This window comes from Anolis sagrei, chromosome 4, assembly GCF_037176765.1.
Source record: "Anolis sagrei isolate rAnoSag1 chromosome 4, rAnoSag1.mat, whole genome shotgun sequence".
NCBI lineage: Eukaryota > Metazoa > Chordata > Lepidosauria > Squamata > Dactyloidae > Anolis > Anolis sagrei.
The window spans coordinates 137183338-137196140 of record NC_090024.1 but is presented as its reverse complement, the minus strand read 5'-3'; the positions used below and the strand labels follow the sequence as shown (position 1 = coordinate 137196140).

At 39.3% G+C, this 12803-nt stretch overlaps 1 protein-coding gene across 3 annotated transcripts in view; it reads right to left on the bottom strand.

The window, feature by feature from the left end:
- NRG2 (neuregulin 2) overlaps nt 1-12803 on the bottom strand; it is a 178643-nt gene that overhangs the window by 67645 nt on the left and 98195 nt on the right. For all 3 annotated transcript variants that reach the window (XM_060774146.2, XM_060774147.2, XM_060774145.2), the window contains exon 2: nt 6058-6229. In XM_060774146.2, coding sequence (XP_060630129.2) covers nt 6058-6229 — 172 coding nt within the window. The remainder of the gene's footprint in view (nt 1-6057; nt 6230-12803) is intronic.

The following is a 12803-nucleotide window of genomic DNA, read 5'->3' as shown; positions in this document are numbered from 1 at the left end:
CCAAATTTGGCACAAATACCCAATATGCCCAAATTTGAATACTGGTGGGGTTGGGGGGGGGGGCGTTGATTTTGTCATTTGGGAGATGTAGTTGCTGGGATTCATAGTTCACCTACAATCAAAGAGCATTTTGAACTCCATGAATGATGGAATTGAACCAAACTTGGCACACAAAACTCCCATGATCAACAGGGTTTGGTGGGCATTGACCTTGAATTCTGCAGTTGTAGTTCACCTACATCCAGAGAGCACTGTGGATTCAAACAATGATAGATCTGGACTGAATTTGGCACAAATATTCAATATGCCCAAATGTGAACACTGGTGGAGTTTGGGGAAAATAGACCTTGACATTTGGGAGTTGTAGTTGCTGGGATTTGTAGTTCACCTACAATCAAAGAGCATTTTGAATCCCCCCCATGTTAGAATTGGGCCAAACTTCCCACACAGAACCCCCATGACCAAAAGAAAATACTGTGTTTTCTGATGGTCTTTGGCGACCCCTCTGACAGCCCCTCGCGATCCCCCCCCCCCCAGGGGTCCCGACCTAGGTTTCTATACAAAACTATATTGTATGTCAATTGCTTGAAATTAATGAATTGCTCGATCTTTAATCAAAATCAAGCATGTGGTGAAGTAATCAGAAGACTAATACCTGGATAGAGAAGGTCTAAAGAGTAAAGAGTAAAGATAGATTATTACATTTCAAAATCTGAAGCATCTATATAGCATTTCTGGTTGTGAAAGCTTGACAAAGATGACAGGAAGAAAATAAACTTATTTGAATTTTGGTACTCAAGTCCTACGGATAGCATGGACTGCTAAAAAGACCAAAGAATGGGCCATGGAGCAAATCAGGTCTCAACTCTTGTTGGAAGGAAGGATGGTCAAAGCGTCATACTCAATGACATGATTCACTAGAAAAGGCAACAATTCTTTGTAAAGTGGAGGGAAGTAGAAAAGGAGAGAGACTGTGCTCAAAGTAGCCTGATTCAGTCATGGGAGCCACAGCCCTGAATGTGCAAGATATGTATGCGCAAGATAAGCAAGTACTGGGAATCTTGACCCTTATTCATAGGGTGGAATAGGTTAAAGATGGTTTGATGGCAAATAACAACAAATATCAAGCAGTTAAAAGGGAATCATTTTTTTTCATGACCATGTAAAACACAGCAAAAACCACCACGGGTGACATAAACAGAAATATATAGCTCCGCTGAGTGTCCAGCATGTTGAAATAATCATGTTAAAACAGGTCATATGAATCATGCTTGTATTTTGAACACAGTGGAATCTGATCTGGCTAAGAAAGCAAAAGAGAGGCGTAATGAGGTTTTGTGAAACTCTCCTATCCAGTTCAAATTTAAATTATCTGAACTGGGCTCAGATCCAAGAGAAAAAAAACAAAAGGAAAAAAATTGATGTCTAAGCATTAAAAGCATTAAAGATGATATAACATGTGTTTCATTCTTATGATGGCTGTATAAATATTTTATGACTATCAACCAAAGTGGGGATTTATTTTCATCTCATTTCAAACACTGCTTTCCACAAGAATTATTACCCTTGCTTATCAAACATTTTCAGTGCAAAGCTTAACTATTCAGCTCAATATATAAAATTGGGCCCAGTATCTTCTAATAATTGGTTTTGCTTAGTGTCTATGCATTTTAAAAACAGAGTCAAATAGGAATCCATCACTTTAAAGTTTCTCATCCTTCTCGCAGTGCAAATGTCACTAAGCTGCATGATCACAACCCAGTATTTCATATCTATGGTTCTATGACACATTTAGAGCTATGCAAATCATATTGAACCAACAATGCATTTTTCCATGTTTCTGTTAGACAAGGTTACATTTCTTGAGTTATATTTTCCATGCTAAAAAAGTGACACATAACACTATAAATGAGATTAGTGCTCATATTTATGTCTTCAGTTTGAATGTGGACAGAAACGGAAATACTGCACAGGTTTCCAGATGATAACTCAAATCAAAGTTTACACATATTAGCCTAAATCCTATTAATCTTGACTAGAGCTGGACCACTGAATCACTGGGATTTACCTACATATTGATTTACATTCAACACTTGACTGAATTGTGTGTTCTAATTGGGACTAATACAAAAAGGTGCCATCTGTTCTTTGTGGTTAAATTGTCAGTTACATCTATATTACTGTACATACTCAAGTATAAGTTGACCTCATGTATAAGATAAGGACAGGTTTTGAGGTGAAATTTATGGATTTTGATATGACCCATGTATATGTCGAGAATAGCTAAAATCTAACAAAATTTAAAAGCAATTAAAATTTAAAAGCAATTATAAGATATATGAAATGATAAAACACATAGAGTATAATCCAACATTATCCTAAAAGGAAAAAATATTAAACGTTGGTGCTGATTCTCTTGCACAGCGTTTCTCAACCAGTGGGTCCCCAGGTGTTTTGGCCTACAATTCCCAGAAATCCCAACTAGTTTACCAGCTGTTAGGATTTCTGGGAGTTGAAGGCCAAAATATCTGGGGACCCACAGGTTGAGAACCACTGCTCTTAACACAAAGCTTCTTAAAATGAGGGTTGTGACCCATTTTGGGATTCCCTAACTCAGTGGTTCTCAACCTGGGGTCCCCAGATGTTTTTGGCCTTCAACTTCCAGAAGTCCTAACAGCTGGTAAACTGGCTGGGATTTCTGGGAGTTGTAGGCCAAAAACATCTGGGGACCCCAGGTTGAGAACCACTGCCCTAACTGAATCTGGGGTTGTGAAACATTTGTGTAGGCTGCCACCTAGTGGCTATTTTAAACTTTTACAGGAAGAGTCGACACAACATATTCTGCCCCTTGAGGCTGGAAAGCATTCCAACATGGCATTAAAAAATGTTCAAGATATTCTACATCCAGCAAGATCAAGTATTCAAACAAGCTTTCATTCTTTACGTTAAAATATATACATACATACCGGTATATCTCATTATTATTAACATTTGCTTTCATCTTTTAATAAATTGTACAGTTATGTATACCAAAATTATTTTAAAATAAATTTCTTAAGGATTTATTATCTATTTTATGTATCTATATACCCAGAATCATGCAAAAATGTCTTGGGTGAAAAGAGGTAGCAAGTAGAAAAGGTTTCAGAAGCCCTGCTCTAGCAGACCAATTATCTCAACAAGTTCAAGTAAGAGCTATCCCGGAGTCATACCCTATGGAACTACCTGTAAGATGCCCTGCACAATGGCTTGCAGCTTGGGTGAGAAGAATCAAAGTATTCAGTTTGAAACATAAGGAATGATAAAACAAATGGGGGCTTCTACAAACAGTTGAAGCTTTGCACTGCACCAGCAAAATAAACCTATAACCACTCTGTAACATTTGAGACACACTGCCACAACCATACTGTACTTCATTACATAATAGTCATTATCACATAATAGTTGTACCCCCTTTTCTGGGGTTTAAGGATTCCTCATATAATAGTCACATCCCCAACCACACTCTTAATGATAATAACAACAACAACAACAACAACTTTATTTATATTCCGCTCTATCTCCCCAAAGGGACTCAGAGTGGATTCCAAACATAAAAGGCAAACATTCAATGCCCAAAACCAACAACAATACATCCATGCAATTTATACAACCCAACATATAAATGCAAATTATAACTTAACAAATTAAAATTAAATAAAAACCATTGCTCCTTAATGCAATCCCATAGCTTGCGGTTGGGGGGGGGGGGGGCAACAGATGCAAAGGCAGGTGAAGGCACAAAAGCTAGGCCTTCCTTGGCTGGGTTCCCCTCAAATACATATTTTCTTTCCTACCTCACCCAGGGTTTTATCATTTTACCTCGTCCATTTGGCCTGCCCATTCTGTTCGATTTTATATTGTGTTAATTTGTTTTATTTTGCTATTGTATGTATTTTATTCTGATATAATTTTTGTTGGCTGCATTCTGTATTTTATTTTGCTGTATTGTATCTTTGGACTTGGCCTAATGTTATCCGCCCCGAGACCCCTTTGGCGAGATGGTGGCGGGGTATAAATAAAGATGATGATGATGATGATGATGATGATTATTATTATTATTATTATTATTGGCTGGCAGCAGCCAAGGGAAGCCTCCTACCTCTTGTAGGCAGACACACAGGCAGCTTTGCCTCCAAGGGAAGGCCCATAGCTGCAAAAGAAATTCCTCACGTAATGGTCACTCCCTATTTTGCAACTACGATGAGATGAAATATGGTATATCCCTGCCTTATCCCAAACTCTTTGTCTCTTACTTAGGTGTTCTAGTTTTCTTTTGTTCAACAATACAATAATATAATGTACTGGGACATTTTGAAGATCTATCTATCCATACATTCCAAGCAGAAAAAACAGAGACAACTATGCTTTGGGAAAGTAATTATTAATGAGCATTAAAATATGTGGCATTTGGTCAGTGTTAAAGTTGGAGATGAACTGACTTTCCCCATTCTGTTTCATTATATGCATCTACATTAACTCTTCCCAAGTGAGATGTTGTAGTTCCATTCTTATCAAAATTGCAGATACATACACATTACTTCCAAATGTACTGATACTCAAGGAATCCATCTACAAAAATGTAGTTCTGCTGTCCTCGTAACTTGGATGAAAATTTGAAGAACTATAATAGAAGAATGCTGCACATTTCAGGTGTGGAAGGTCCCCAGATGTTTTTGGCCTTCAATTCCCAGAAATCCTAGCCAGCTGTTAGGATTTCTGGGAGTTGTAGGCCAAAAACATCTGGGGACCCCAGGTTGAGAACCACTGCTCTAGAGCAATATCTGACCATTATACACCATTTCCCATATGGTGTATTGTGAACAATCCATGTATTCTTCATAAATGGTACTTATGGGATTACCCCTGACAACAATGGAATAAACATGGATATCAGATTGGATCAAATGTAGATGCATCAATCAACTTGTGAATGCTCATTATCCAAGCTTCTCCCACATACTATGCTGATGGGATGGAGACCTTGCTGAATGGAATAAATTGGTGTAAAACTGTTGCAAAGAGACTCCCCACCCCACCAAAAAAATCTGACCATACATTTCTACAGTAGAATTAATGCAGTTGGACTTTAGTAGCTTTACAAGATCTTCAGCCTTCTCTGCCAAAGAGTGTTGGTGCCCTATCAAATTAGAACTCCCACGATTGCATGGCATTGAGTCACGGCAGTTAAAGTGGTGTAAAAATGCATTAATTCTACAGCGTAGTGACAGTGTAGGGTGTCCTTTCCTGGAAGTAGAGGCACTACCATAGAGACTACAGGGTAGAGAATTCTGCAGGCCCTCTTGCATATGCACCCAATACTTTAATTGCTGAAATAAATACATATATCGAATTTTATTTTATTTAAATGAAACATCCAGGGTTTTATATTTATCTGATTCTTGAACATGCTGGGTTGCAACCAAGAACAGATGAAACAAAAATTATTTTTCAGAATGTATATAAATGTGTGAATCTTATGTGTGTGGATGCGTATATGGATGGATGTTTATTTTTGTTGTGCTGGTACCATTGGCTTTTTTTTCTTGGCCACTTTCAGTTCTTAGACTCATACTTTTGCTCACATAGGATGGGGTCACTAGAATCCAACTGCTAAGCATGATAAGTGAATCACCAATTCAGCTTTCACATTTGTATTAATAAATAACTTATGCCATTATCCCACAATCATAGCTTAATATGTTGATGATAAGCTATTTCTTTTTGCTCTGTGATAAGGTAAGTTTTAGAAAACATATTTTAAAAACAGAAACAAAAGTTGTGTGTTTTTGTTCCAGATCCCATATTTAGGCAAGCATATTCAAGTTAGACAGATATCAAAGATCAGTCCTGGAACACTGAAGATAGCAACAAAAATTGAACCTCAGCACATTTGTGAAAGCATCTTTCTTATTACCAGTTTTTTTTTCAAAAGGAAAGGGTTTTTTTCCTAATAAAAAGAGATTAAAACATTTTTTCAGTGCCGTAGAGGTAAAAAGTGGCTGTTATTATACTTACTTTCCATTTCCATATTTTATTCTGATATCTTTGCTCTTTTTCAGTTCTTTACCATCTTTGAACCACTTGTAGGATGGCTGGGGATTTCCTGCGCTGGCCTCACATTTCAAAGAAATCTTTGCCCCCAATTCTGCATTTAGGTTCCTCAGTTTCTTGAGTTTTGGAGGGACAGCTGGAAAGAGAAGAAAAAGCAAAGTCAGCTTATTAAAGCCACTGATCTCCTTCAAATGCATTTTAGCAATAGGTATCACAGATATGACAATACACCACCACTGGCTTGCTCCTGGCAAAGTCTCCATCTGAAAGACTTCATGGTTGCATCTGTCCCTATGATGAGCAGCTGACTGCTCATCTAACTAGAAGTCATCCTTACCATATTGGCCATGCATCACGCCAAAGCAGAGAATAATAGCTACATGACATACTGGGTCACATTAAACTTCTTGCCTACAGCATCAAGAGAAGCTGGCGCTCCCCAGTCAACAACTCTTCCCGTTGAATATTCCTGCTGCACATTTGCATGTCAGTATCTCCCCGCTTCCCTCAGGCACAATTGTCAGCACTCATCCGATCCGAGCAGAAGAGACGTGAATGCACATCCAAAGGGGAAGCTAAATAGCAAAATAAACTCAGGCAGGGCTTCCTCTGAGGGTGCTTTTGCCCTCATTCTGATGCGGCTGTCACGAATTCATTTGCTGCATTATCCCTCTTACCTTTGCTGCGATCGGCAGACATGTCGTTGTTGATTCCACAGCCTATGCTGCTCCAAACGGAAGCATTTGGCTACAGGAAGAGGAGCTGGACTATCTTCCTTTCCGTAAAGCCACAATCGCTGCATTTTTAAATGCTCATGTGCCTGTCTATCTGTTCCGAGAATGTACTGTACACTATCATTTCTGCTGGCAAGAAGGAAAATGCTAAAACTCCTCTCTGTAAAGGAAACAATTGGGAATACAGAAGGTCATTCAGCTTTTCGAAATGACGTTCTTCCCTTCCAAACAGTGGCAACAGCAAAGATCCCAAAAGGAACATTTGCTTGTGAGAGAGGACAGAGAAGCAAGACACTAGGGAGAAGAAAATCCAATGAACAAATCCTTGCTCTCAAGAAAATCAGCACCCATCAAATGAACAGTACCTCCAGGATCTATCTACTATTGTTGTGACTACTGCTTTTAATAGAGGCTTTAGTAGCAAAGAGAATTGAATCTACTGAGCTTTAGGGAGAGAAGTTGAACACGGTAGCTAATGTTCCTCAACCTATGTGCTACAATCACACCACAATCTGCTAAGCAATCTTCTTGGTATTTCTCTTCCCTAAAGCACTGACAGAGAAGTAGCTTCATTTATTGGAATTAGAGGCATCTCATTTATACTGAAAATTCAAATAAATTATTACAATCATATTATTTTCATGCCTTCTCCTTGCATGTTCCTCCACTTGTCTAGAGGCAGTCCTCAAATCACAAACATCCAACTTATATGTGAGTCATAGTTAAGAAAGAGGGTGAGACAATAGGAAGTGAGACAAATCTACCCCCAGGAAGGGAAATTCACTCCTGGAAGAGTTATCATGGGGAAAAGGTAACTCCACTAAAACTTTCTCATTGACCATTGTTTATTTATTTATTATTTATTTAAAACATTTATATTTTGCCCTTCTCACCCCGAAGGGGACTCAGGGTGGAGCACAACATATACATGGCAAACATTCAATGCCAGGACACAAATTCACATACAATACATAAACATTAAAAAAAATATCAAAATATTAAAATGCCCCATTAAAAACCGTCCTAGTCATCCACATCAAATCTAATTGGCCTGGTCATCTTTCCTATTGCCGCTTTATTTCCCTGTCCCGAAAGCTTGGTCCCACAGCCAAGTTTTTACCATCCTTCTAAAGGACAGGAGGGAGGGGGACAACTTGATCTCACCAGGAAGGGAGTTCTATAGCCGGGGAGCAATCACCGAGAAGGCCCTGTCTCTCGTCCCCACCAATCGTGCCTGTGACAATGGCGGGACGGAAAGCAGGGCCTCCACGGAGGATCTTAATCTCCGTTATGGTTCATAGGGGGAGATGCATTCGGACAGGTAATTTGGGCTGGGGCTGTCAAAATTTGAAAAATCCAATTGTCACAGAGGCAGAAAGTGAGGTTAAATCTTCTGGACAGGGGCACAGACAGCAAAAAACATATTATAGTGGTGGCTGTTAACCCTCCCCATGCTATTCAAAACAAAAACAAAACATTGGCTGGAGTTACACTTAAAAATATACCTGTTCCAACATACATAGAAAATCAACTTAAGAACAAACCTACAGAACCAATCTTACCTGTAACCTGAGGACTGCCTGTATTCTACATTCACTCACACATTTTTATGCGCACACACTGTACAGACCCAAGTTGTTACGAGAAGGAACTGTAAACATAGGAACCAAAATACGGAAACTCTACACTCAACACCACCTCTCCTGTATCATGATTTTCCTGCCAAATTCAGGACCCCTCAGCCTCAGCTTCAAGATACTATTACGAAAACATCCAGCAACTGGAAAACTTTATCAGGTTCCCAAATTCAGACTGTAGCTTGGGCTTAGTTTGGAATGTTTGCTGAGTCGGTATTTCTCATACAGCACAAGGCAGATTGGGAAATTGCATACAGGAAGGCAATAGTGGCCTTGCAAGTGTTCTGCGTATCATAAAATTCTGTTTATCATATCTGGCAAAAATGGTTAAGATCATCTTTTTTTAGAAAAGTGATTTTCCTGTTTTCAGTACTCTTTGGAGTAACGGAGTTTAATTAGAGAAAGGTGTGAGAGAATAGGCATCACTAGCCACCTTAAGGAATATTCTTATATTTGAAGATGCAAGATATCACAGGTCTAACAAAATGATTGCACCCAGCTTTCTGGGTTTTCTAAAAGAACTTCAAAATCTAAATGGAAATGAAAAGATGTCAAATCACAAGGAAGTGCATATACAATGCATAATTCCAGTGCATTGATGGGATAATGGGATAATATTTCAAGGGTGACAAAGGTTGGGCCATTTGTATTTCATAGAATCATAGAATCAAAGAGTTGGAAGAGACCTCATGGACCATCCAATCCAACCCCCTGCCAAGAAGCAGATATATTGCATTCAAATCACCCCTGACAGATGGCCATCCAGCCTCTGTTTAAAAGCTTCCAAAGAAGGAGCCTCCACCACGCTCTGGGGCAGAGAGTTCCACTGCTGAACGGCTCTCACAGTCAGGAAGTTCTTCCTCATGTTCAGATGGAATCTCCTTTCTTATAGTTTGAAGCCATTGTTCTGCGTCCTAGTCTCCAGGGCAGCAGAAAACAAGTTTGCTCCCTCCTCCCTGTGGCTTCCTCTCGCATATTTATACATGGTTATCATATCTCCTCTCAGCCTTCTCTTCTTCAGGCTAAACATGCCCAGCTCCTTAAGCCACTCCTTATAGGGCTTGTTCTCCAGACCCTTGATTGTTTTAGTCACCCTCCTCTGGACACATTCCAGCTTACCAATATCTCTCTTGAATTGTGGTGCCCAGAATTGGATACAATATTCCAGGTGTGGTCTAACCAAAGCGGAATAGCGGGGTAGCATTACTTCCCTAGATCTAGACACTATGCTCCTATTGATGCAGGCCAAAATCCCATTGGCTTTTTTTGCCGCCACATCACATTGTTGGCTCATGTTTAACTTGTTGTCCACAAGGACTCCAAGATCTTTTTCACACATACTGCTTTCTTAGCCATATCTCTACAGCAAAGAGCTATCTACATCCAAAGGATGCATATCTTTCATTTACTGTTGCTCATCAAGTTTTGAAAAATGAAGTCAATCCCAAATATCCAAAATTTGGGAGATTATTAGATAACTCAAACAAATATAAACCAAGCAGAAACAAGCACATCAAGCACAAGCCCAGACCTTCAGTCTTCTAAACTGCATACTTACATCCATCACCATTTTAAGATATAAATCTAAGGTAGAGCTCATCATTGTGCTCCTAATCCATGTTTAGTCTAATTTATATAACCATTTACTGGTTTGTTCAACTTTGTGAAGGAGGATTCCTTGTCACTCAAAAGCACACACAACCAATTCTGCCAATGTTAGATGAATGAGTCACCAGAGTCTGATTGAAAGCAGCTATCACAGGTTTAAACATGTGAATGAACTTTTCCTGCTTCCTAGTCTATTATAAATTATACTTGAACAGATTAACCTGCCAGAGAGAGCCATAACAAATCTATCTAAACTTCCTGTTTTAGTTCCACAGGCTCGGCAACTAATATAAATAAAGGTATTTAGCAACATCCATTCATTCTCAGCCCTTCTGCTCATGTGTGCCAGACACAAATAAAGAAATCATGTATCACACCATTGTGGAAAGAATGCACAAGAGTCCTGAAATATTTCACCAGCTGAAAGGGATGGAACTGAATTTTCTTTCCTAATGAATTACAGAACACAGTTGTTTTAATGAACCAATATACATGTTGATGAGAGGAGATACTGTATTTCATCGCAGAATAGTTGCTATCACAGAATAGTTATTTTATTTATTTATTTCATATACTTGTACCGCACCTTTCTTACCCCTGAGGGGGGACTCAGGGTGGCCTCACAGCAAACACCATTTGGTGCCATCATTAATTCATTAAAACAAAACATTGAATAAACAGTTGTTAAAACACGCCAATTAAAATCCGGGTCCGGGTCAATATATTGCCACTTTGAAATTGCTTATGTCTTCTTCATACAAGCCACTATTCAATGGACAAACACAAGGTCCCACAGCTAAGTCTTGAGTTTCCTTCTAAAGGACAGGAGGTAAGTGGCCAGTCTGATGTCTTTGGGGAGGGAATTCCACAGACAAGGAGCCACTGTTAAGAAGGCCCTGTCTCTCGTCTCCAACAATCGTGTTTGCGGGGGCGGTGGGATTGAGAGCAGAGCCTCTCCAGATGACCTTAAACTTTGTGATGATTTGTAGTAGGTGATACATTCAGACATGTAGTCTGGGCCAGAACCGTTTAGAGCTTTAAAGGTTAAAACCAGCACTCTGAATTGTGCTCGGAAGCAGATCGGCAACCAGTGGAGCTGGCATAACAGAGGGGTCGTATGGTCTCTGTACCCCACTCCTGTTAGCAATCTGGCTGCTGACCGTTGGACTAATTGAAGCTTCCAGGCAGTCTTCAAAGGCAGCCCCACGTAGAGCACATTCAGTAGTCTAGTCGGGATGTAACAAGAGCGTGGACTACCATGGCCAAGTCAGACTTCCCAGGGTATGGGTGCAGCTGGTGCACAAGTTTTAATTACATCTCCCTTTTGGGGGACCTCTATTTCCCTTTTGGTGGTACTGCCCAAGCAGGTAAAGCATCACTCATCTGCACTGCTGTGCCCTTGGCATAGCTATCCCCTTTGTAGCTCATAACTCCAAGTTATGGCAGCTAGGCATGAAGCAAGAAAAGGTTCTGTAGCTCAGAGGGAAAAGGCTGGCAAGAGGGGTCCCCTCCAAGCTAGAGTGTGACTATTATGTAGTGGCGACTCTTATGTGGTGAAAAATCCTTTGGACCTGATGGGATTTTTTCATTGTGTAATAGTCTCTTTGAGATGCAGCCACATGGGCAGGTTAAGCCTCACATGGATGCCTTCAAAGTGTAAATCGAAGGGGATAGGCAGGCAGGCAGTTGGCATCCTTTTTGACCCAAGAAAGGAAGTGAGTTCCACCTAAGTTAATGGGCTATGAATGAATGTGGATAAATATATCATCTTGTAACCTTGGATAAGTGGAATTATCTAGTTACTCTTGCTTTCTCCTTTGAATGTTCATCCCTCAATTTTTTACTCTCTGTACATTCTTTATCTGAGCTGATGCAGTTCAAATATATCTGGAGGGCCTCAACTGAAATGTTTTTTGTGATATATTCCTTAGGGTGGGAATATGCCTTTTTAAAACATGTTATCTTGTGACATGATGTAGGTACATTCATAGTGCTGTTTTAATAATAAATGGATTGTGATAAAGTAATTCCCAACTATAATAACACAAAAATATGCATCATCCAACAGCCTAATGGGAAAGCACAAATCACTGCTTTTTGTAAAAACTACACATGATGCAAAGTGGCAGTTGTGGGTATGGAGAAGTCAATATTTCCAAGACAAGAGGTAGACAATTTGGTACGTATGTGGGAAAGGAATAGAATCCAGATACTAAAAAGAAAACCTTTAATTCTGCTGTGCTGTTTTTGGGTGTAAGAGAGATTGTTCATCAACTCAATTATACCTAAGTCATTAAGGAAATTGACAAGGTATTGCCCTTTTTTTCAATATACATTTAAATTACAGTTTCAATGCAGGTCACTATTTTCAACTGTTACATGTCACCCACTGCCCTATTTTAAGTTATTTATGCACTCCATATTTCCCACTCTTCAGTAAAATAGTTTTTGAAATTATATGCCATACACTAATTAAATCAGAAAGTCCACTTCGCTTATGAGTTACAATTTCCAAGATTTGAAATAATTTGTTTTGCAGTTTATTCAAATTGTCTCTATGTATTGACCATATATTAAAATGCATATATGAATCCATAAACATTGAAAACAAGTAAGTTTAGAAGTAATCGAGATAAGCAATCTTCTACACATTTATCTCAGTCTCCTTCATCTCAGCATTTACCTCCGGGGAGACATGTATAGGGTTATACTGGTTAACACCAAAAACACC